This window comes from Rhipicephalus sanguineus, chromosome 3, assembly GCF_013339695.2.
Source record: "Rhipicephalus sanguineus isolate Rsan-2018 chromosome 3, BIME_Rsan_1.4, whole genome shotgun sequence".
NCBI lineage: Eukaryota > Metazoa > Arthropoda > Arachnida > Ixodida > Ixodidae > Rhipicephalus > Rhipicephalus sanguineus.
In genome coordinates, this window is record NC_051178.1 from 37636734 (window position 1) to 37661188 (window position 24455).

Genomic DNA, 24455 nt, shown 5'->3' on the forward strand with positions numbered 1-24455 from the left:
GGGCAGGCATGAGGATTTTTGCGCTTTATGCGTTTGAAGCAATTTACATTGTGATAATTGGTAAATATATCTTTATTTATTTATTGTATTGTGACATGTATTTTTTTTGTGCAATAAATGTCAGACCTTTTAAGAGCACTGTTTCAAGATCTTCGACATGGGAAAAAAAATTACCTCTCGAAGAGGTCCTTGAAAATCCTCCTATAGGGCCTTGAAAGTCCTTGAATATCCTTGAATTTTCTCCTTTGAAGCCTGTATGAACCTTGCCATGAATTAGGGCCAGTGTTGCTCTTTAGCATTCAGGTACTGTTGTACATAACGGCGTTTGTCTACCACGTCTGCTGATAACCATATAGTTTTATTTGGAGTATTATTTCATAAAGTACAATTTTATTGATCCAGTATTCCGTTTATTTGCTAATGTCAAAAATAATCACTGAAGAGGTGATTCCAGAACACTGAACTGCATGACGCCCTTATTTTTGCATTATCGAGTGAAACATGGAGTTCTCCTGAGATGATTTTGTCCATGAGATTTTCAGTGAATTGAAATATTTCTAGCTCTTCTTAAGAGCCCCATAATGATTATTCAAATGCTTGAGTGTAACTGTAACTTGGTTCATCAGTGTACTTTAGGATGTGAAATTAGCTGCTCCAGAGTGCTCCCAGATGCAAAATTGCCTGCTCCAAAGTGCTCCAAGATGGAAATTTTTGCTGCTCCAAAGCGTTCCAAAATGAAAATTTTGCTGCTCCAAAAATTGCTCCAAAGCAAAAGCCCTCGGTAGCATCACTGCTTGCTTCATTGAGCTGCTCCAATGTAGGAGTGTTGTTTTTGCCCCTTCTGTTAATATGCTCCAAATTTAACATGTTCCACTCCAAGATTGAGATTTTTTTGGCTCTAAAAATTGCTCCATAAGCTTGTCCAGCTCACCTACCCCTTCTATACAGATTTGTACATAGAATGTGCTTAGAATGATGAAAGCGTGAAACAGTTCACAATAAGTGTGTGCCAACTTACCACTCCACCTGCAGGTGTCAACTGTGGTCACTACACGGCATACACGCGGCACTGGACTACGGGCGAGTGGTACCACTACAATGACGAGTCGGTCTGCAAACAGCCCCCGCCTCGGCCAGAAGACCAGGCCCATGCCTACATCCTCTTCTACCAGCGGCGCTCTGCCGGTACTTGTGGTCCTTTCACTCTCGGGCGTGGCATTGGTGCAACAAGCTTTTACGGCAGCAATCATGTGGCAAGCAGACTGCTAAGGCCTTGTTTGAAAACGGCTCTCCCCCCGCCTCGAACAAGTGGAAAGCGCCACAGGAACAGTTCGCTATAATTCTGATGGCTGTACTGTGGTGGCAAGATGTTCGTGCTGCAGCTTGATGTGCATGTGCATGAAGCAGGAATGAACATATCTGCTCGTGTGTTTAAAAATGACATCTGTAACTCCCACATCCATGTCTTTTCTGCTTTTAGTTAGCATTGTAGCCACTGTGCATGTGTTGTTGCTGTGTAGAACATACACATCTTCTGACTTAACTTGGCTTCACTTTACATTTTAATTGATTCACTTGCACCGTCTAAATTAGTGTTACTGTACTACTCCTGACACCTCTCGATTGTGTTGGTCTGCCCCTCAGTCTAATACCTTCTGTGAGAATTGACTGGTGTTTTGGAGAAAAAGAGCAAAAACGCCAACCCACTGTCATAGCTTGGCACCACTCACTCATTAGTACACTCACTCACCCTCACTCACACTCATTTGAATGTTGTGAATGTGAGTATGAGTGAGCAACGAGGGTGTGAGTAAAGGTGAGTATGAATGTGAGTGAGTAGACGTGAGTATAAACGTGAGTGACTACTCATGAGTGGGAGTAGACTTGAGTATGAATGTGAGTGAGAGCTCATGAGTGAGTAGGCGTGAGTATGAATGCGTGTGAGTACTCATGAGTGTGAGTAGACATGAGTGTGAACTTGAGTGACTACTCATGGGTGTGAGTAGACGTGAGTATGAACGTGAGTGAGTACCCATGAGTGTCAGTAGACGTCAGTATGAAAGTGAGTGAGTACTCAGTAGTGAGAGTAGGTGCGAGTACAAACGTGAGTGAGTACATATGTGTGCGTAGTCGTGAGTTGAGTGTGAGTGTGTATTGACTAGTGTGAATGGATGCGAGTGAGTGTGTGTCGTGAGTGAGTGTGTCGATGAGCGTGAGTTGCTGTGAGTGTAACGTGAGTGATTAGCGATGACTGTGAGTAGTGCGTATGAACGTGAGTGAGTACTCATGAGCGTGAGTAGATGTGAGTATGAATGTATCAATAGTGTGAGTGGACGTGACATAAGCGTGAGTGAGTACCGATGAGTGTGAGTAGACGTGAGTTGAATGGGAGTATCGATGAGTGTGAGTGGACGTGAGAATGAACGTCAGTGAGCACCGATGTGCATGAGTTGCTGTGAGTATAATGTGAGTGAGTACTCGTGAGTGTAAGTAGACGTGAGTATGAATTTGAGTGAGTACTCATGAGCGTGAGTACACGTGAGTATTAATGTGAGTATTGACGAGTGTGAGTGGAAATGAGAATAAACATTAGTGGGGGGAGTACCTATGAGCATGAGTATAAGTATGAAAGTGGGTGAGTATCAATGAGGATGAGTGGAGTTCTGAGAGTGAATGAGGGGAGTATGAGTGGAGTGAGTAAGAAAGTGAGTGAGTACCGATGAGTGCGAGTAGAGTGAGTATGAACGTGAGCGAGTGCCGATGAATGTTAGTGGACATGAGTATGGATTTCAGTGAGTTCCGATCGATGTGAGTACTGTCGAACCCATTTATAATGAACTCGAAAGTGCCGCGAAAACTGGTCGTTATATCAGTAGTTCGTTGTAAATGGATTCGCCCTCAGAAACATGCACTTAGCGACCAAGCCGCTTTTCCTTTCCTTTTCCTTTCGACATCAGTGTTTCTCGGTGCCCGTGCCGATCAACACCAGCGAGCTACTTTCGTTTCCACGAAGCGCCGCGCACTTTATCTCGCACGGCGCAATGGCGGCGAATTTGCGAACAGCAGCATCGTGCGCCTTTACTGCTTGTACCGCCGTCAATCTGAACAGTTTACGCCACACACACAGCCGAGCAGATAGCTGCAGATGACTGTGATAAGGTTGTCGGCGATAAGTCATAATGGCACGTTCATTGCTGGCCGCCACATTGCCTTCGCTCTCTTCTGATGCGTATCCATGGAAGAATCGCCGCAGTCACGCGGATGTCGTAGTTATTGATCGACCGGTCTCAGCCGTTACCGAAAAGACGAAAGACATTTCGTGGCACATTGTGGGGTCGACACAGTGAACTTATATGTGCGGAAAAGTTATCGCGGTCATCGCTTATTGCATTTTATGGTCTCTTGCGTTCCAAGGCATAGGTTCATTGCAGGCGGTCATAGCTGCAGAGAACGGCGCCAGAAAAGGTTGTCATGCAAAAGCTGATCACAAGGCTTCATGCTGCCTCTTATTTCTTTCTTTTTTTATTCCTCACTGCCATTCTGCCACTGAAGAAACGCCCTGGAAAGTGAGCGACCTAGTCCGCAGCGTCCGAAATCAGTGTGCGGTGCTCGCCAATCTAGGGTATCTTCGTCGCCACTAAACTGGAGCGGGGCACGCGCGAGTGCGCGCCTCTCTCATGCTTTAGAAGGCCTGCTTTAACTTTTTTTCTAGAACTGTGTGAATACCAAATTTTGGGTGCGAAGTGAATTCGAATATTGAAGTGTGAGTGTGAATTGAATCGAATATTTCTCGAATATTTCGAAAATATTTTTCGAATACTTCGAAGCGAAATTGCAGAAAAAACAGTTACAGAGGATTCCTAAGCGTATTCTTATGAGATAGCAACATGAAAGTGTTTCTTTTTGCTAGGTTGATGAAGCACTGGCGGGGTGGTGTTTCATAGTTGTCTTATCAAGAATGAGGCAATGTAGAGGCCGAATTCTATTTATGTACATGATTTGGTGCAACCAAAGTGTTGCCGACAACACTTTACACGTGATAGGCAAACATGCCATTTCCTCAGCCTCTCCTCCTCTTTCAACTTCTGTGGAAGCCCAACTGATGTGGCGGACAAGGGTGTGCTCCCTTCAAGTTCGGAGTTCCAAATCTGCCTCGTAGACGTCGATATATAAGAACATCTGAAATTTTGGATGTTAAAAAGCTTCGGCGTCTGATTTTTCAGACTTCCTGCCCAAATTTCAGGCCCAAAACAGCATTAATTGAGCCCCCAACTCTGCCAGGTCTTTCATCTCCATGTTGGAACCAGCGTTTTCTTGAGTTTATACATTTGCGACCGTAGCGGAGCTTGAAAGGCAGCTTTGCCGCAATACCGGGGTGTGATGAGGTGAAGCATATTGAAAATCTAGAGACCACTTCTAATCTGCCCCGCCACGGTGGTCTAGTGGTTATGGCACTCGACTGCTGACCCGAAGGTCGCGGGATCAAATCCCGGCCGCGGCGGCTGCATTTTCGATGGAGGCGAAAATGTTTGAGGCCCGTGTACTTAGATTTAGGTGCACGTTAAAGAACCCCAGGTGGTCGAAATTTCCGGAGCCCTCCACTACGGCGTCTCTCATAATCATGTCGTGGTTTTGGGACGTTAAACCCCAGATATTATATTATTACCACTTCTAATCTGATGTTGTCTCTGTCTTGGCAAAGTTCGACCATAACGGAGCTTGAAAGGCAGCTTTGCCGCAATACGAGAGTGTAATGAGGTGAAGCATATTGAAAATTTGAAGGAGTCACTTTGAATCGGACGTTGACTGTATTTGTTTTTGGGAAGTCCGAATAGTAAAATTCCAGTGCGCATCGAATAGCAAACACTATTAGTAAAATATTCGAAATTTCGAATAGTCGCAGACCCCTATTTTTTTCGCTTCGTATGCGCCATATTTTTACCGTGACCATTTTTGAGTGTTCATTGTAAATATAGGAGGCTTTGAAAAATAATTGCTATATGTGGACGTAGCTTCAGTGCTTAACATAAGAAAATCGTAAGTGCACCCAAATATGGTCGTTATAAGCGATAGGTCATATGTGGGATGGTTATAAGTGGGTTCGACTTATATACATGCACACATACAATTGCGCATGCATAAACATAAAGTATGATTTACCCCCCCCCCCCCCCCCCCCGAAAAAAAAAAATTTCTGGCTACGCCCCTAGCTGGGAGTGCGTTGATTCGACAGTTAACAATTACCAGGCTACAGAATAAAAGGAGAGACCGTATTCTGCGAACCCTGCGTGAAAAAGGACAGTTGCACAGCTATGTTCAACTGTTGGCACATTTGTGCCGTCATAAGCAATACAGTCGAACTCCGGTACAGTCAAATCTCGTTAATACGTACCCGCTTTAAACGTACTAACGGTTAAAACGTAGTTGCGACGAATTCCCGACCGAGCCCCATAGAGCCCAATGCATTCGCTGACCGCTTAAGCCGTAGTGGTTCGCCCTATGCCTACCGGTTAGTGCGTACCCTGCGCCCGAGATAACTTTTTGTGCCATAAAATTTTACGTCACCGCTGAAAATCTCGACGCCACAATGTGCCGCCAAAGGTTTTCCGTCTTTTCTAGAAGTGCGGAGATCGGTCGATCACCGATTCCGACTTCCGTGCGATTGCGGCGACGCCTTTGCACGTAAGCATCGGGAAAGAACGAAGGCTAGGCGGCGGCCACCGACGAACGCGTCAGCATGACTTATCGCCGACAACCTTATCACAATAAGTATCTTCAGCTATCTGCCCGGACACGCGTGCAGCACAGCGCTACTTTAAGCCTACTGCACGCTTTTACTTGGCGACAACCTCAACGCGCTGGGCCGCCGATCGCTGCCGCCTCGTGCGGGGCTGTGTTCAAGCGCGCACCGCTATGTAGAAACAAAAGCAGATCGCTGTTGCGGAGTTGAGCATTGCGGGTCGCGGACGCCGCGAAACCTCGCTGCATTGACGATATCACGCTAAACGCACGCGTACGGTACAGCAAGCGTAGCGCTGTTGTAACCATATTGCACGCTTTTATTAGGCGACCACCCAACGCGCCTCCGTTCGCTGCCAGGACCGCTACAGCGTCGCGGAGGAAGCTCGACATCGCTGCGTTAACCGAACAAGCTACTCGCCGCATCTGTGCACGGTCTGGAACGAAGTGGGCACGAAGAACAATCCCACGACTGATGCGCGCGTGCGGTACAGCAAGCGGCCCGGTAGTGACGGCGTACGTGAGCCGAGCAGGCGACGCGCTGCACGCAACTACCCAGGAGACGATCGGCTCCACGCGGCCGTATCGCGTGTCAGTTTTCGTTTTGTAGCAGATCGCGGTACGGACGCATACACATATATTGCGGAATGCAGACACTGTCCGTTTTGTCGCTATGTCGGTCACTGCGTATCCCGGACCCTCTAATAGTTTCGAAATGCTCTTTGGCGTGGCCACCGCGCGCTATCGGGCGGTCGTGCGAGAGTGCTAGGATATTTTCTCCACCTTGGCAAAAAGAAAGAAAAGGCTTTGCGATGGGTACTTTAGACAATATTTGCTGTGGCACTCTATTTCTCTGCTGGCGGCGATGGCGTACGCCAGGAGAGGCAAATTTGTACTTGGTGGTTAATGCGTACTACCGTTTAGTGCGTAGTTATGCCGCGTTCCCGGCAGGTACGTATTAACGAGGTTTCACTGTACAACGAAAAATTCTCGCTTCCCCGTCAACAGTCCATAGGAGTCAATGCATAAATATGCTCGCCACAACGAACGCTTTTTCTGCTGCCGTTCCGCTTCAACGAAATTTGACGATGCCATTTGGGGCACAAAAATTTAATTTACCTTGCAATAAACACAATCTCGGACATTTTGATGCATTTTAGAACATAAAAATAGGAATTCGAAGTCTGAATCGCGTGTTGGAACCACCAGAAACCGCCGCTACCGCTGTTGACTGAGCATGGGGGCCGCCATTGCTTGATAGCGACGGTGATCAGACAGCCCTGCTTTCGCAACGGCTTGCTTCTGAGTCGCAGACAATCCGAAGCCAAAGCTCAGTTGTCGACACGGGTGCAATCGCGAAACGATAGCTTTTCCGATGCCTTTTCCGATGCTAGTGGTCAGAGCGACGGTACATTCGCCACATCCGTGTTATCAACGCGAGCAGCCCTGGAGTGCAGTCACGGAATGGTGCCTTTTCTAATGCCAATGCTTTTCGTGCTTTTCACACTTGGCCAGTGCGACCAGTGGTCGCAGCAACCATTCGTCCGCGTTATCAACGGGATCAGCCAGCCGCGAGTGGTGGATAAGAATAGCATAGAATAAGGCGTAAGTCATCGCTCCACGATAGCACACCTGCATGTTGCTGTTGTCAGCGAATAGCTAGTGTTAGCGTGTTGGTGCAACTGTGCAGTTCGTGTTGTGCGCCCATGTCTGTTTGATTCGTTCGCGGAAGCCGTTGTTTCTGCGTGCTTTTCAGCGTGGCGTCGCTATGCATATATGAGAATCGCGTCGTAACGCTGCTGGGGACACAAAGGAAGCAGCAGACACTTCTTGAATATTGGAAATAAAAGTTTCACTGTTCTACTAGCTCAGGTCAGCCATATTTTTTTAGATTTCACTACAACGAAATGTTCGCTTCAACGCACATTTTTCCGAGCACCGTCAATTTCGTTGTAGCGGGGTTTGACTGTAACATTTTTTGCTTTCTTGTCACAGAATAAGGTTGCACGTCTTTGTGCCTACATTTACGGCGTTAGAAGCCTAAAATGTGTTTTGCCTGCCTATTTTTGGCACCTCAAACGTTGTTTTGCGTGCCTGTTTTTGGTGCCTAAAACACGTTTTTTTAATGCCTAAAAATCCGGCCTCTCGTAATAAGGGAGGGGGCAGAGCACGTTTAGTGTTAATACGCGACTGTCTTGAACCACGGTCACATTGTGAACGAAGTCGCGAATGAAGACATCTGCAGCATTTACATTACTCTTATGCCAAATATGTACCATGAATTTACGTATTCGTCAAGAAAATGCAAATGCATTGATGTAATAGACACTTGTTTATTGTTTTCTTGATACCTTCGATAATTCGACATTGGGTTAATTCGAACATCTTTTCTGGTCCCGTGAAATCCAAATTAGGGACTTTTGCTGTATAGTCCAGGGGTCACAAACTCAACTCAGCTAGTGGGCTGCAGTCACGAAAATTTACTCTTGCAAGGGCCATGACTGTAAAGAAGGTAAGGGTGAGGGGTGGGGGGTAGCTAGTACAGAATTCCTGCTAACATTGCCATTTGAAAGGCCCGAATATTATATACGGGTCATTACTGAAGTGGATTTGGCGCAAGGATTCCAACAACACATCAGTACCAATCTCAATCTTCGAAATGACTAAAATCTGGACGCTGATTTTGAGTTTTCTTTCGCTGGTATGTATTAACACATGGTGACCAAAGGGGAGCCTCATGAAAATATTGCTTAAGACCAGTCATGCCTGTGTGGTTCATGAGCGTACTTACTAAAAAAATAAAAATAATATTGGACAAAGAGAGTCATGTGCAGGCTGCGGGCCGCTAGCGAGAGGTTGGCGGGCCACATGTTTGAGACCCCTGGTATAGTCGATGTAATGCTCCACAGGATTCCACTCTAGCAGAGGCTGGTGCCTGTTCCGGGATATCCTATGGTGAAAATCCGTCAGACATTCCATATAAAACATATACGTACGAGGGTGGTCTGAAAAGTTCTCGGCCTGATGTAGAAAAAAAGCGTCTTGGACCTTCAAATTTATTTTTATTTTTCAACATAGTCTCCTCTAGACTCTACACACTTGGTCCATCGATATTCCAGAGCCAGGATTCTATCCTTAAAATGACTTTGTGGAAGTCCTGAAAAGTACTCATCCAAAGCAGCAATCGCTTCTTCATTTGATGAAAAACGTTGCCCACCAAGAAAGATTTTGAGTTTTGGGAACAGGTGGTAGTCCGACGGGGCCAAGTCAGGAGAATGGGTTGGGTGCTCCAACAATTCGTACTTCAAATCATAAAATTTAGCCATTGCAAGATGTCCTTTGTGCACCGGTGCATTGTCCTGATGAAAGATGATTTTCTTCTTCTGCAAACGTGGTCTTTCCTCACGAATTTTCTTATTCAATTGAGTCAAACGGTCAGAATAATACTCCCCAGTTATGGTTTTAGCCTTTTCAAGATAATCCACAAGCAGAATGCCTTTAGCGTCATAATAAAACAGAGGCTATCACCTTTCCTGTGGAGGGAACTGACTTGGCTTTCTTTGGTGCAGAGGACCCGGCTTCAGTCCACTGCTTTGATTGTTGTTTCGATTCCGGTGTGTAATGGTGAATCCAAGTTTCATCCATTGTTATAAATCTGCGAAAAATGTCCGCTGGATTTTTGTTACACAGCTCCAAAGCACGCTGTGACATCGTCATGCGGTTGCGTTTTTGCTCAGGAGTAAGGATGCGCGGCACCCATCTTGCACAGAGCTTGTTCATGTGTAGTTCTTTATGCAAAATGTGACATACACGTTCCACTGAGATGCCAACAGCCTCGGCAATTTCACGCAACTTCACTCTCCTGTCTTCCAAAACCATATTGTGCACACGGTCAATCAATTCAGGAGTTGTTGCACTTTTTGGGCGCCCTTCGCGCGGGTCATCTTCAATGCTCTCTCTCCCCCGCTTAAACTCAGCAGCCCATTTCTTGACTGTGGAGTATGAAGGTGAATCTTGCTCGTAAACTTTAACAAACCTTTGGTGAATTTCATTCGGAGATAAACCTTCTTTTACAAAGAACTTTATCACCGCACGGTACTCAAGCTTCTCCATGCCTTCCGGTGCTTCACACTACACCCACTGTGATCGACTGTCAAAGCCAAACTGCTAATCGGCACTAGATGGCGTTTCATCTGATACTTGCGGAGACTTGTATGAACGTGCACATGAGTGCTACAAGTTCTCGCTCGCGTGATTCTTATTGAGGCCGAGAACTTTTCAGACCACCCTCGTATGACATTTCTCTTGAACGAGTGTTAATATCCACGGTTTGTCCCTAAGACTATCCATTACGAATCTGCGTTTTCAGATATAACGAGAATATCTGAGAGATCATCTTGGGTGCGAATGCCATTCCATTCGAATCATACCAAAACATTCAGTGCGACAGACAGATGTGAATGAGACCCGGCGCGGTTGAGTGGGTGTGAGTGGTAATGATTGAAGATGGGAGCTAGTAGTGGGTGAACGCGAGTATCTGTGAACGGGAGTGCACTTCATTATGAACGTCAGGGGCCACCTGTGAGTGTGAGTAGAACGGAAAGATTGGCATGTTCATTCATGAGTACACTCACTTCAAAGGTGTGAATATCTGTATAAGTGAGTGACGAGGCGTATGAGCAGACATGAGTATAAATGTTACTTAAGAGTGTAGTAAGTGTGAGTATGAATGTGAGTGAGTACCCATGGCAGTGGGTAGACATGAGTGAACGTGGGTACAGATGGCTGTCACTAGGTGTGATTATGAAGGTGAGCACCAATGGGTGTGAGTAGGCGTGAGTGAGTTCTTGTCAATGTGAGTGGGAGTGAGTATGAACTGAAGGCGAGTAAGTACCGATGGGTATGAGCAGGTATGATTATGAACGTGAGCCCACAAGTGTGAGTACACTTGAGTATGAACGGGAGTACTTATGAGCGTGAGTATGAACGTATGAACGAGAGTGAGTACCCAATTGGAGTGTGAATGTGAGTGAGTGCCGATGAGTGTGAGATGACATGAGTGTGAACATGAGTGAGTACGAGTAGATGTGAGCGGAGGCTCCACTTGTATACCATGCTTGTGGTGGGTGTTACGTCTGTACAGCCACTTGTGGCTGTACGACGATTTATATTATGCAAGGAAACATGAACACTTTAAAAAGCGCAGCTTAGGCGTTGGAGTCACAAAATGGCTAACGTTCGACACCAGAATCACGCTCGTGCCACAGCGCCGGTGCAGTCGCGCGCGCACTTCGTCGTCGTTGTCTTCAAGCGAGACATATCAATTCTTCCCCCCTTAGACGAAGTCTCCATAGCGGTCTGGAGGCCGCCTAACCTCTGGTGGTCGCAGTTGCCGGGTGGTTCCTGCTTGTGACGTCGAGGTGGACAGTTGCGAGGAAGTCTTGTCTTGCGTGTTGAGCGAGTCAGGCCGTTGATCAGCAGAACTCGACGGCGTCTCTTCTGACGTTGTGTCCGAGAAATCATCTGTTAGACTCCAATCTGTCGGTGATAGGGTTGTGTGTCCGGTCTGGCTCGTTTTCCTCATGTGGTTGAGATGACGCCGAACCTTTCCGTGGTTGCTTTTTACAAGCCAGGATCGCGGTCCGACGCGGCACAGTATTTTGCCTTCAATCCAATCTGGCTTTTTCAAAAACTGTCGGATGAGCACTCTCTCTCCTAGTGCTAAACGACGGGATTTCGTGAATGTCTCCTGGCTCTCAGGGATGGGTATTTCCGTCGCCCGTTTGAGAAGATCGAGAGGACATAGAAGCTCTCGTCCAAACATTGCTCTCGCAGGTGACATTCCTGTAGCGCTGTGAATGGTCGTGTGCTGCCTATACAGGAATCTTGCAAGTCGACACTGTATGGACCTGTCTGTATCCCTCAGGAGTGCTCTTTTCAGCTCTGCCACATAGCATTCTGCCTGGTCGTTTGTGGCAGGATGGTAAGCTGGTGATGTTGTAGCCTGTATGCCATTTGCCGTATAGAACTGCTTTATCTCGTTGGAAATAAAGGCTTTTCCGTTGTCGGAGACGACCTTTCAGGGAATGCCAAACGTAGCGAAGATGCTTTGTAGCACATCGATGACAACCGCGGATGTTGCTTGCGTCACGTGCCGGACTTCCACCCACTTTGTTTGTGCATCCACAACAACCAAGTAGGTGCGCGCCCATGTAGTGGCCCCGCAAAGTCATCGTGCACCGTGTGCCACGGTGTCTTGGGACGGTCCCAGGAAAGAATAGGAGCTTTGGGTGGGCTCTTCTGCGTTGAAAGGCATTCACGGCACTGTCGCACCGTTTCCTCGATAACCTTGTCGATTCCGGGCCACCATACGTAGCTCCTTGCGCACTTCTTCATGGCTACCATGCCTCGGTGACCAGCGTGCAGAAGTGCCAGAACGTGGGATCGTGCTGAGCTTGGTATGATCACCCGGGATCCAAGTGTGAGGCACTCGCGATGAAATGCTAGTGCGGTCGCTCGTCGTCGATAAGGAGCGAACTCATTTCCAGTGAGTTTCTCCACTGTGCCATCCTGCACTGCCTTGTGCAGCCTCTGCAGGATGCTGTCTTCTTGTGTCAGCCGTGCTATCTCTGTAGCAGTGAACGGAGGTCTCGACAAAGCTTCGAACAATAGTACGTCGCCTGGTGGCCAGGGTTCATAGAGACGTTCTGGTAGTGGCAATCGGCTCAACGCGTCCGCGTTTTGATGGTTCCTGCCATGCCTGTAGACGATGGTGTAGTCATAGGCCGACAACTTGATGCACCATCTGGTCATCCGTGGTGAGAGGACTTGAGCCGTTGGCTTCCCTGGACCCAGTATGCCGAGAAGCGGTTGATGGTCTGTGACGAAAGTCACCTTCCTTCCCGCAATATACTTGTGGAACTTGTGTGCTGCAAACACTACAGCAAGGCCTTCTCTGTCCAACTGAGCATAATTGCATTCCGCTGTCCCTAGCGTCCGAGATGCAAAAGCGATTGGCGCCTCTCCATTTTGGTCATCACGTTGAGACAGAACAGCTCCTATGCCATACGGTGAAGCGTCGCATGAGACGAGAAGCTCCTTCCGTTCGTCCTAGTGTGCCAGTACGGTCTGACTGAGAAGCAATCCCTTAAGTTTATCGAATGCTTCTTGATGCTTGGTCTCTCATCTCCACGTGGCGTCTTTCTGAAGAAGCTGGTAGAGACAGCTGGCGATTGTCCCTGTTTTTCAAGAACCTGTCGTAGAAAGCCAGCATTCCAAGGAATGATTGAAGTGCTTGCTTGCAGTTTGGTGCTGGAGCCTCCGTCATTGCTCGAACTTTCTCTTCGTTGGTATGGACCTCTGTCTCGTCAATTCGGTGTCCCAGAAAAGAAACTTCTCGCGCTCCAAAGCAGCACTTGTTTTTGCTGAGGCGCAAGTTGCAATTGCGCAGCCTCTTCAGAACTTCTTCCAGTGTCTCGGCATGTTCAGTGGCGTCTTTTCCACTGATGATCACGTCATCTAGGTATGCGCAAACGCCTGTAATGCCAGACAGCATAGTCTCCATAAAGCGTTGAAAAATGGCTGGCGCTGCAGAGATTCCGAAAGGCAATCGTTTGACCTTGTAAAGCCCTTTCAGCGCGTTCAGGGTCAATATCTCTGCTGTTTCTGGCATTACGTGAAGTTGCTGGTAAGCTTGTGCCAAATCCAGGGTGCTGAAGACTTTGTCTCCCCTCAAGTGGCTAAGGACTTCATCTGTTGTTGGAAGTGGGTAGTCTGCCTTCTTCGATACCTGGTTCACTGTGCAACGGTAGTCGCCACATATTCGCAACAAGCCGTTTTTCTTTCGAACAAGTACGAGAGGCGTTGCCCAATCCGAATGCTGCGCAGGCTCGATTATGCCTTGACTTTGCAGTCGATCCAATTCAGCTTCTACAGCTGACCGCAGCGCAAAAGGAACTGGTCGTGCTTTTAGGAACATTGGTGTCGCTCCTTCCACGTGTTCAAGTTGTACCGCAGGACCGACGTGTCCTGAGATGTCCTCATCGAACACAGACTGGTACTTGTCTAGAAGCTTCGAAACAAGTTTGTCTTCTGATACGTCATTGATGCCTGTGATCTGTATACCCAGATGAGGAAACCAGTTTCGTCCGAGGAGATTACAACCTGCTCCTTTGATGACAACAAGCGGTAACGTGAAATTCCTGTTCTTGTGCGCTACGTCCACTGTTGCACATCCGAGAACTCGGAGGGACTGGCCTGACCATGTGCGTAGGAGAATGTTGTCCGTTTGAAGCCGTGGTGGGTCATCTGTCCACATGGCTTTGAACGTGGCCTCACTGATGAGTGTGCAGGCTGCACCCGAGTCGACTTCGAACTCCAAGGTCATGCCATGTATGCGTAGTTGAGTCATGACCTTCTGCGTGCTGGACGCGTCGATTAAGGTGTTGAGCTCGTAAGTGCCACGTCTGGTGAATCCTGTTGACTCGTGACTGGTGCTGAGGCCACTGTCGAAATTCCTTGTCAGGGATATTCGATGTTGTTGTTCTTGTTTGTTCTTGCCTCTTTTAGCTTTTTCAGGCAGGCCTTTTCAATGTGTCCGCGTTTCTTGCAGTAGTTGCAGGAAGCTGTCTGAAACTTGCAAGTGTCCGGACTATGCTGCGCGTCACAGCGCCAACAGTGTTGTTTCTTCTTTTGGGCAGAGGCACTCGAGTGACGTTGATTTTCTGTCTTGCAGATACTTGTGCAGGCTTCGTGAATCTCTTTTGAATTCCATTTTCACGTTTTTCTGATCTTCGACGGCATTTTCAGCTCGCAGTGCAATGTCAAAGGCTCTCTTGAATGTCAAGTCCTTTTCTGCTAACAGCCGTTGCTGGACCTGCTCGTTCCGAAGACCGCAAACGAAATGATCACGCAGCATTACATCAAGAGGCAGCATGGTTGGATTCGCCACAGCGTCTGCGCTTGTTCCAAAATTGCAATCTGCTGCTAGCTTCTTGAGCGCTGTTATGTACTCACTGACCATTTCGTCATGCCGTTGGTCACGACGTTGGAAGCGTGCCCTGCAGAAGACCTCAGACGGCTGTGGATAGAAGTGACCCCTGAGCATCTCGACTATGTCATCGTAGCTCACTTGGTTGGGCTGCTTGGGTTGAACGAGAGCGCAGACGACGTCGTAAGTCTGTTCCCCGCATAACGTTAGCAGATGAGCACGTTTCTTGGAAGCGTCCGTAATGTCATTAGCCTCGAAGAAGAACTGTAGCCTCCCATACCAGGATCTCCAGGAGCCGGAGCTGCTGCTGAATTCGGGTAGCCGACCAAAGTCAGGCGTCGCCATCTCGTTCCGTTCCTTGACGTCGGTGAAGTGCCGGTGAGTCCAGAGTCTTCCTCGTCGCCAACTGTTACGTCTGTACAGCCACTTGTGGCTGTACATTTATTTTACACAAGGAAACATGAACACGTTAAAAAGCGCAGCTTAGGCATTGGAGTCACATATGGCTAACGTTCGACACTAGAATCACGCTCGTGCCACAGCGCCAGTGCAGTCACGCGCACTTCATCGTCGTTGTCTTCAAGCGAGACATGTCAGTGGGATAAGGAACGGCCGGAGGACTTCCGACAACCTCATCAGGCCATATTTCGAGATCGTACGCCCATATCACTGAATGCCAGGTGGGGTACTTCTCCACCCTTTAGAAAGGACCGGTGTGTTTCCGGCCGGCCCTGGGAATTGAACCCGGGACCTGCCACATAGAGTACCCGTGAGTGTGAGTAGGCGTGAGTATGAACATGAGTGAGTGCCTGCCTATGGGTGCGAGTAGGCGTGAGTGTGAACGTGAGTGAGTGCCTGTGAGTGTGAGCAGGCGTGAGCATGAAAGCGAATGAGTGCGGAAAGTGTGAGTATGAACGTGAGTGAGTGTCTACAAGTGTGACTAGGCATGAGTATGAGCGTGAGTGAGTGCAAAGGCTGAAAAATTGGGGTGAGTGAGTATGAGTTATTTTTTTATAGTGCTGACCTATGCCCATTGTAGACTTCAATAAAAGAATGTTAGGGTGGTAGAATGATGCTTTGTTGATGTTTCTGATGAGTCCTTGTATGATCAAACCCAACTATATCAAATTTGGGTAAATCGAATCGTTTGAATTGTTTGTACCAAACTATTTTGGGAGCGAGAATTGCTGGAACATTTCATACATTGCACATTGAGCAGCATGAAATGCCCCAAGCGTTAGGCTTTCTCTCACAAGATATATGCCTGTGGTGCATGTATTCTAGGGTTGCCACCTGTCTAGTTTTAGACTGGCCCAGCCGGTTTTTTAGATAGCTGGCCGGTATCTGGTCTGCACCTAAGACCGGCCGCCATTGGCCATTCTTTTTGTCATAATATCGCAATTATTTATTTTCTGGGGCGTATTATAAGCGTCCGTTCAACAACTACGACTGTAAATATGTGTCGTCAATCACCAATCTCTTAAGCTATTAGTGAACCACTTTTTAAGATCTATTCAAGTGTAGCGATCATTGGAATAGAACATATTATTGCACGTGCATGTATACATGAATATCGGACATTTTTGTGGCATATGCACTTTGCACATTTTAATGTTCATTTGTGTCTACAGTTGAACCCACTTATAACGATACCAGTTTTAACAATATACCAGTTAAAACAATCAAAAGCTGCTGTACTGTCGACGTTTTCTATGGTAAAATAACCCGCTTACTACAATGCCCCCATGCCACATTGTTGTTTATAACAATGAAGTTTGGCTGGTGGGTGTCCGTGCCGAAAGGTGATGGAACACTAAATCCTTGAAAAGAAAGAAGAAAGCGTAAAATTTGAGCCACTACACCCCTGCCAACGGCCGCGGCGCACTCATAGAATAGCAGCCGTCCTGCAGCTTTCTCAGAATCGACAGCCTTGCGTGCCTCTCCGGTCGCCCTTCTACCCCTCTGAACATGAATGGGCTACTCCGCACCACCCTTCAAAACACGAATGGCCTGCCCCAAGTGCGCCGCCTGTGATTACAGTCAGCTCACTTGCCCCTCATTCTGAGCAGTTCTGCGAACTTCACGTAAAACGAGCAAGGCTGACATACAGAAGGCTTTCGATTTCAAGCCAGTGAAAAGCATGTGGCGACACTTGTGGCGATCTCACCTCAGCATTTCTCAAGCTGATGGGCTGCCGCAGCAACCTGTGTGCAGCATGTCACCTACAAAGGTCACACCATCACTGCCAGGGCACTTGCTATCGTACGCACGCGTTTGCCTTTGAAAAGCGTTCGTTATGGCATGCCCGCTCCGTTCCTGACAGCACACGGGCGTGGTGATAGCGTGCTGCTTTTGAATGTTTGCACACCACTAGTTTTTAGAATATTTTGAATATTCGCACACACCTAGTTATCGCCTACTAAATGCGTGCAGTACGCATATATCCATACAACTGCGCTAGGCCACATGCACTACCGAGCAGTTAGCTGAAGATGCTTATCATAAGTGTTGTCAGCGATTAAAGGGGCCCTGCAACACTTTTCTGAGTTATAATGGAATTGGCCTGGTGTGCGACCGATGGCAGGGCTGCGAACAGCGTCTGTATGACGTCAGAGCGGGGATTCGCACGCTTTTGTCTGCTACGTAGGCCCAGCGCCGTGTTGAAACCACCGTTGTGGTAAATTTCAACAAAAAAGCAGTTCACTTGGTTATCTTGCGCATGGTGTTTATTGACGCTGTTTGAACAACCGTGGGTCTGCTTTTAAGGTTCATTTAGAACTACAGCTTTTTATTTCTTAGAACTGCAGCCGCTTGTCTCCGCGGCGAGTGCTGCGCAATGGGGAAGTACTGCTCTGTGCCTCAGTGTACTTCGTCCGCTCATGAAAAAGGCGTTAGCTTTCACAACTATCCTAAGGACCCGAAGCTGAAGAAGTGGACAGTCAAGCTCAGAATGGGAAAGCGCCCCACGCCTTTATCGACAATGTGCAGTGAGCACTTCGCGGACAGTGACTTCTGCTACCCACCGTACGCGCCACTCTTAGGTAAGCTTGTGACCGCGTTTAAGTGCTTCGCCAATACTTAAGCCGTTTATTGCACGCAGGCTATAAGCATAGGCGACTTACACTAGGTGCGGTGCCGTCCCACAACCTGCCGCGAAGGCCCCTAGACAAGGAGCCGACGACGCGGCCTCCGAATCGCCTCGCACGTAAGCGCGCCTCGTGAACTCAGCTGAGCGGCGCAGGATAGCTGAGACTGCGGCTGCATTTGGATGGTGTACATACGTATTTTACTTATGAAGGCAGGCGTGTGCCTAGCGGAGTGCTTATCATAAATTCATAAGCGAAACCTATTGCCGCTGTTTAGTGCACATTCTCTAAAAGTTTTTACCCGAGGCAGTACAGACACTTTTTTTAAAAGCGGAGCTCTTTAAGCTTTTCGTTAGGCTGCGTGGCGTGAAACTGGACCCAGCTTGCCTTTTCCACGTTAATCTCTGTGGCCCTGTGCGTGATATAATCAGCGATTAATATTTTTTATATTATTAGACCCATGTGAAGGCCCTGTGTGGTTTTAATATGAACTGCGACGTAATATCGTTCTCACTGAACCAACATAACGGGACAAACTGCGATCATGGGCATCGGCAGGGGGGTGTGCAACAAGGCGGCACTTGCGCACTTGTTTGCAGGACGAGAGCTGTGAGGGTGATGCGATCTCCATCAACGGCCTCGACCGCGCATTCAACAATGTGGCCTGCGTCGTACACCGCCTCGCCCTCGATGAGGCACCGCAACCTTTCACAAGCTTTATCTACATACTTGTAGATGCTGGAGAACAGCACGTTTACTGAAATATTGAAAGAAACACCCACAATAATTAGTATCGTACAGCGGAAATAAGATAACGAGTGAGAACACTCACACATAGTTTCACTTTCTTAGCAGCAATGCGGTCGGTGGCATCGGCGCACTCGTTGGCCATCCGGAGGATTTCTTGACCCTGTCGATTGGGCCACAACTGAAACAAGTTCAAGATTACACTCGAAAACATTCGCTGCAGGCATTGGTTGACCGTTGCGAGGCTGTTCGTTCGACAAAGTTCCCGCCTGAAGCAGACGATCCGCATACAGGAGCAGTGGCTGCTGAAGCGAGGTTGAGAGCGGAGTCCCCGCTCTGACGTCACACGCGAGAGGGCACCACTCCAAGATCTCGAGGGCAATAGTCTCACTTTTAGCGCTTGATGCTTCGCGAATCGCATGCCGCAAAAATTTTTAGAATCCGTTAAGTACGTGCGGATTTACAGGGATTTGTCGCACACTTCAAGCGCTTTCTCTCTCCTCTTGTACCAGCGAACACACTGAAAGCTACACAGGGGGGGGGGTGACAAGGGGGCAAGACGATGCCACCCTTTGTCAGCGCGCATCATGACCTTGGGCACTTTCTTTTCCTTTTCCTTCGTACACGCGGCTGACTTTCACTGTGATGGCGAGCTTTTGCGTGGGCACGTGGCGACATCCCGCGGTGACCATGGTAACTATTCCGCCTAAAATGCTCTAATCAGCCAATGGCATGGAACTTGAGTATATGACGCAGTGATTTTGAGTATATAGCATTATTTGTCGAGAGAAGACAGAGCGATTTTTAGCTGACTTTGAGAATTTATTATAAATTCCAGGCCCTGTGCTGCACTATAATGCTTGGCTCGCGTGTTCTTGGGAGCCTCGACTACCGATCGGCAGCGTTTTCTGACCATGCTCAAAGAGTGTTGCAGGGCCCCTTTAAGCTGTACTGGCGCATTTGCCGCCTGCCGCTGTCCCGCCTCCACACATTTCCAGTGCTTATCCGTAAAGACATTGCCACACTGCACCATGACACTGGCCCCTTCAGATTTTTTTTATTAGCTTCGCCCCATCGCACTTCGGCATTGAGGCAAAGCTACCTTTCGAACTCTACTGCTGCCGCAAACGGATCGACTCTCGAAAGTGCTGGTTCGAACCTACAGACGCAGCAGAGGTCGGAGCTTCAATTAATGTCGTTTTGGATCTGCAGTTTGTGTAGAAAGTCCAAAAAATCAGACGGCGAAGAGTTTCAGTGTCCGAAATTTCAGACGTTCATACATTGATGTATGTGGTACTTGTGATGGTGCCACGAAAGCATCCAAATTTTCAAGCTTCTCTGAAAAATCGGCAGTTGACTCTATTCTGCTCTTTTTTTTCATGCAACCCGTTCATAACAATTATAGGTTCTAACAATGTAATTTTCGTGGCACTTGAATATTGTTATAAGTGGTGCAACTATAATATCGATGGCCTGGTGGATTGATACGCAACGAAAAGGTTTTTATGGACGAAGTATGTGCGGCTCCTTTGCAGTGCAGCACGTTCAGAGGAATAGCCAAAACCTCACTTATTTTTAGTACAAGCATAATTCCAATCACGGGTATTTTTATGCCGGCAATTAGACTAGCTGGTTAGCTCAGTGTTCTGTTTTTGTGTACATGTACATTAGGTTTATTTCTCCGAAGGAAAGCAATGTTACATTACATAGCACTGCATGTCAAAGACTTGACATGGCGTCTATTGTTCAACATTAATCTCCTGTTAACCCATCCCCGCCTCCCTTTGAAGGGCCACTTTTTTTGGGGGGGGTGGGGGTAGGTGGCAACCCTAATGTATTCATAAGTAAAGAGCAGTCTGAGGAGAAGGGCTGTTTACATTAATTCTGCGTTTTCTTGCGTATCACCCACCCCTCCACGTAACCTTCACGTCCCCTAACTACTAGCCCAGAAAAAATAAAAATCTGGAAAGAAAGAAAAAAGTGTGTTTTGTAACAAACCTGCCTTCCTTGGATTATTATGAAGCAGTGCCTGTTATACTTTATACGTTGTCATTTTGTATTTTTGCATGTGTGAGAATGTCGCGCCTTTTACATGTACATACTTGAAATTCTAAATTGCGTCTCTGCCTTCAGGTGAGTGTTTGTCACCTTCTGGCTCTTCCATCCACTCCCCTCGGAAACTTGTAACGAATTTCACACAGAAATGACAAGCGTTATGCAATGTTTATGGCACGGAACATTCACTTTCCACTGCAGCACAAAACACACACTAAAGTGGACCACGTACTTCGCTTCAGAATACGTATGCAGAAGCCCCACCCCTATAGCTTTCCCTTCACTGTCAAGAGAAGTTGTCCACAAGTACAGTAATACGTCAATAACTCGGAAGTAGTGAAAACCGGAAAATATTTCGAGATAAGCAATGTGACTGAAATTGAAGTGAAAAGTCGAGTTCTATCTTAAATCTTTACCGCTACTGACCACCTTTTCACCAAAGCTTCTAAACTGGTAAAGATTTTAAAGAAAATGAAGACATGCAGCGCTGCCTTTTTATTTAGTGCAGAAAGACCGAGTAAGGCTGGTCTGCTTCGCAGTGACACTTGGACCTAGCAAAGCATCCTCTAGTTGCTTGACATATAGCCACGCTGCTACACTCACTGTGGAGCATGTTTCTTTTTTCAACTGACATCCACACCCCCCGAGTAGCTGTGTCAACACTGCCATGTTCACCATGTGCAGGCTTTGACAGCATGTTGTTAAGGTCAAACCAGCCAATGTTGCAGGTAAGGTCGGTGTAGCCCACCCCTTATTTCTCTGTCAATGCCGTGGTGACTGGAAGGCTCTCACAACAATACATCAACACAATAAGTGCTGCTTTGATGTCTGGAAAATTCCAACCTCGAATTTTCTTGTTTCACTGGGGCTACCTTTCAGTGCTGCGTCGGTGACTTGCTTTGCTTTGACAGCATTATCTTCGCTACACCGCACGGCCAATGAAAAAAAGCTGCATCATTTGCGTTGCATAAATAAAAATTGGGGGACGCTTAAGCTTCACCTTTAAGAGTTGATCGCGATAGCGATATCCTGCCCCCAGTGCGCACTTCGAACACCACGAGTGTTTAACAGAATGCGCGCACCAAGGTGTGTGCCTTAGTAATGGGTAGCATGCTTTCAACCAGGAGCAATTATGCGCGAGAAACTTTTTCGGAGTTACGATGCACCCACTACGTGGTCTTAAGGGAATACGCGCAGTAATGTGTGTGCCTTTGTAATGGGTAACTGTCTTTAAACCACCAAGTCGTTATGATATTGACATGGTGTGACGCCCGATGACAATGTACGCTTGTAACACGCAAGATTACTGCGATGTTACATCTCGTACTGTGACACCTGTATACAGGACGCGTATTTTCGGGAAGCATGAAAGTTACTTTCAGTGCAGCTCCAAGCAGAGGCGTGGCTGTGTGGTAGAACACCTGCTTGCCACGCAGACGGCCTGGGTTCGATTCTCACTCGAACCCAACATTTTTATTATTTATTTTATTTGCAGCTTTTTCGATTTTTCGGTCACGGACAAGATGATTTTTCGCTCACAACCAACGGCGCCGACGCCGACGGCAGAATTTCTTCGATACGAGCTCTTTAACACTATCGCGTTAAAATGAATACCGAAATCACACCTCTGATGGTAAACAAAATGAGCTGCGCCAAGTGTGCTGTTTCGCAGGGCCTGCGTTTGTGCATGTCCATCACATCACATGACATAGCGCAGGGTTGCTTGACAAAGTTGTCATGCTGCTAGGTTTCGACTTCACATTTGGGGACAGCGTCCACTTTGTCATAAGCCTTGTGCAAACCATGTGAAATGGACAGGTCCACTTGCGGTCTGTATTTCGAGATATCGGAAAGTTGGCCCGAAAATGCTTCGAGATAAAGGGCAATAAATACATTGCACCTATGGGAAATGATTGAGTACAACGGAAAATTTTGACTTTGCCTATTTTTCGAGATATGCGAGTTCAAGTTAACAAGGTTTACTGAACAGTACACCACAATGAGTGTGGTTGTGGAGTGCTGGATTGCACCCATTTGGCTAGATGACGACTTTCAGCAAGATTAATTCATTTGATCGCTGCCTAGGAAGCATCATAAAATGTTGTTAATGCTTGTGAGGCTTATTGCTGTAAGCAAAAAATAATTACAACCTAGACTATATGGTGATGTGTGGAACTGTGCAAGTGACGTACTGCTGTAGCCAGTCAGTCTGTGGCATTTACTGCTACAGACTAACTGGTTTTGAGGTAAGGGGTAGCCAGTAGAATGCCTGAATTCACTGACTATGCCTAGTCTCTTGTATTCTGTGGCAATCCTTTCACAGCAAGCAATAAATAATTCATAGCTATGTTGTGCTTTCTTGAAAACCATGCTGGATTGCTGCTGTATTGTGAAGCTCTAAATGGAGAGTCTTATATTTGAGCCAAATTTATGCAGCATATTAGTTGTTGTAGGCAGACAACTCGGACTGGTAGAGCAAGTGCAATGCCTGCTCTGTTGTGGGAAACAGCAAAGTGGGAGAATTTTTTGTGGTCAGGAGGAATAAAAGGAGCAAACCACGGGGCTCGACTGTTATGAATTACAGTATCAACCTGACATTTTGCAATGTGTTGGCACTGCTGGCCTAATTGCCATGTACTTCGGCTGTTCTTTGTGTAAGTGCCTCAGAAGTGCACATCAGGGCTTCAGGAGACAAACACAAGTGCCAGAAATGCTGGCATATCCGACAGAATTTGCTAGCCTACATAATCTTTTGCTGCATTCAGCTGCTGCCAGGAAAAGGGGAGGATAGAAAAATAGCTTTGTCAGGTCAGTGTGATGCCAACAGGCACGTTGTTGTTCACCCTAAAATGGTCTAGCACCTTGCCCATTGACGCAGTGTCCGAAGAGGCCCTCGGTCTGCCGGCACCTGGCCTGGAGCCCATGCTTCCCGAGCGAGGTGCGGCCACTGCGACTTCCTCCCTGGTGCTGAAACCGGGCACCGTGCAGCGAGTCCTGTGCCGCCTCAACCGCAGCCCCTCCCCGTGTGGTTAGTCATGCCTCGACTGTTGGGGTTTCAATGAAATGAAGCAGTTTTTCTTAATGGGAAGCTTTCTTTTTGGTTTCACACATTCACCGCAATGTGGATTACTGTTGCCTCTCAGTGGTTATTCCCTTTGTGCAAACATGGCAATGCCGGTCCTTGTGAAAAATCAGCGCAGTAGCGAGACAGCTGCGCATATTGCATTTTTGATACAATACCATTTTCCTGCACCAAGCTGCTCCGAAAGCATAAAAATCGCAAAAATTGTGCGTAACTGCTCCAAACAGCCTCAAAAGAATTTTGATGTCTGTGTCAGTTTTAGTGGGGAAAAAAAGGCTGAGTTGACATGATTTTCCAAGCAGCGTCAGGAATACCAAGAAAATAATGTGTTCGCAGAACACACAAACGCACCCAAGTGTGTTTCTTCTATGCACCTGTCTAATGGTGCCGCCATAATCTCCTCTGGACTGTTGTCAATATGCGTGACCCCGCAAAAGTGTGCTGCCTTGCCCCGAGCGTCCTGCTTCTACTCGCTAGGCTGTGTGTTCTGGCACTACTTGCACTTTGTGAAAACTACCGAGTGGCATGCGTAGCGAGGTTGACAGTCAGCGTCTTTGTTGCGCGTAGCATGTTCCTTCTGTTTTCCTGTCGATGCTGCTGCGTGTGGTCACCTACGCGTGCGTTTGCAGTCTGTGAACGCCAAGTTCGAAGTTGATGATAAATAAGTTTGACGATGGTGCTGTTACAAAGATGCACTTAGGAAATGTGCAGAGGCGCACTTTGTGAAGCAGACATGGAGTAATGGCTATGCAGCTTC

At 47.4% G+C, this 24455-nt stretch overlaps 1 protein-coding gene across 1 annotated transcript in view; it reads left to right on the forward strand.

Annotated features, from left to right (window-relative positions):
- LOC119386565 (uncharacterized) overlaps positions 1-24455 on the forward strand; it is a 132440-nt gene that overhangs the window by 96814 nt on the left and 11171 nt on the right. Inside the window, 2 exon segments of the mRNA XM_037653848.2 lie at positions 1033-1185; positions 23495-23644. Coding sequence (XP_037509776.1) covers positions 1033-1185; positions 23495-23644 — 303 coding nt within the window.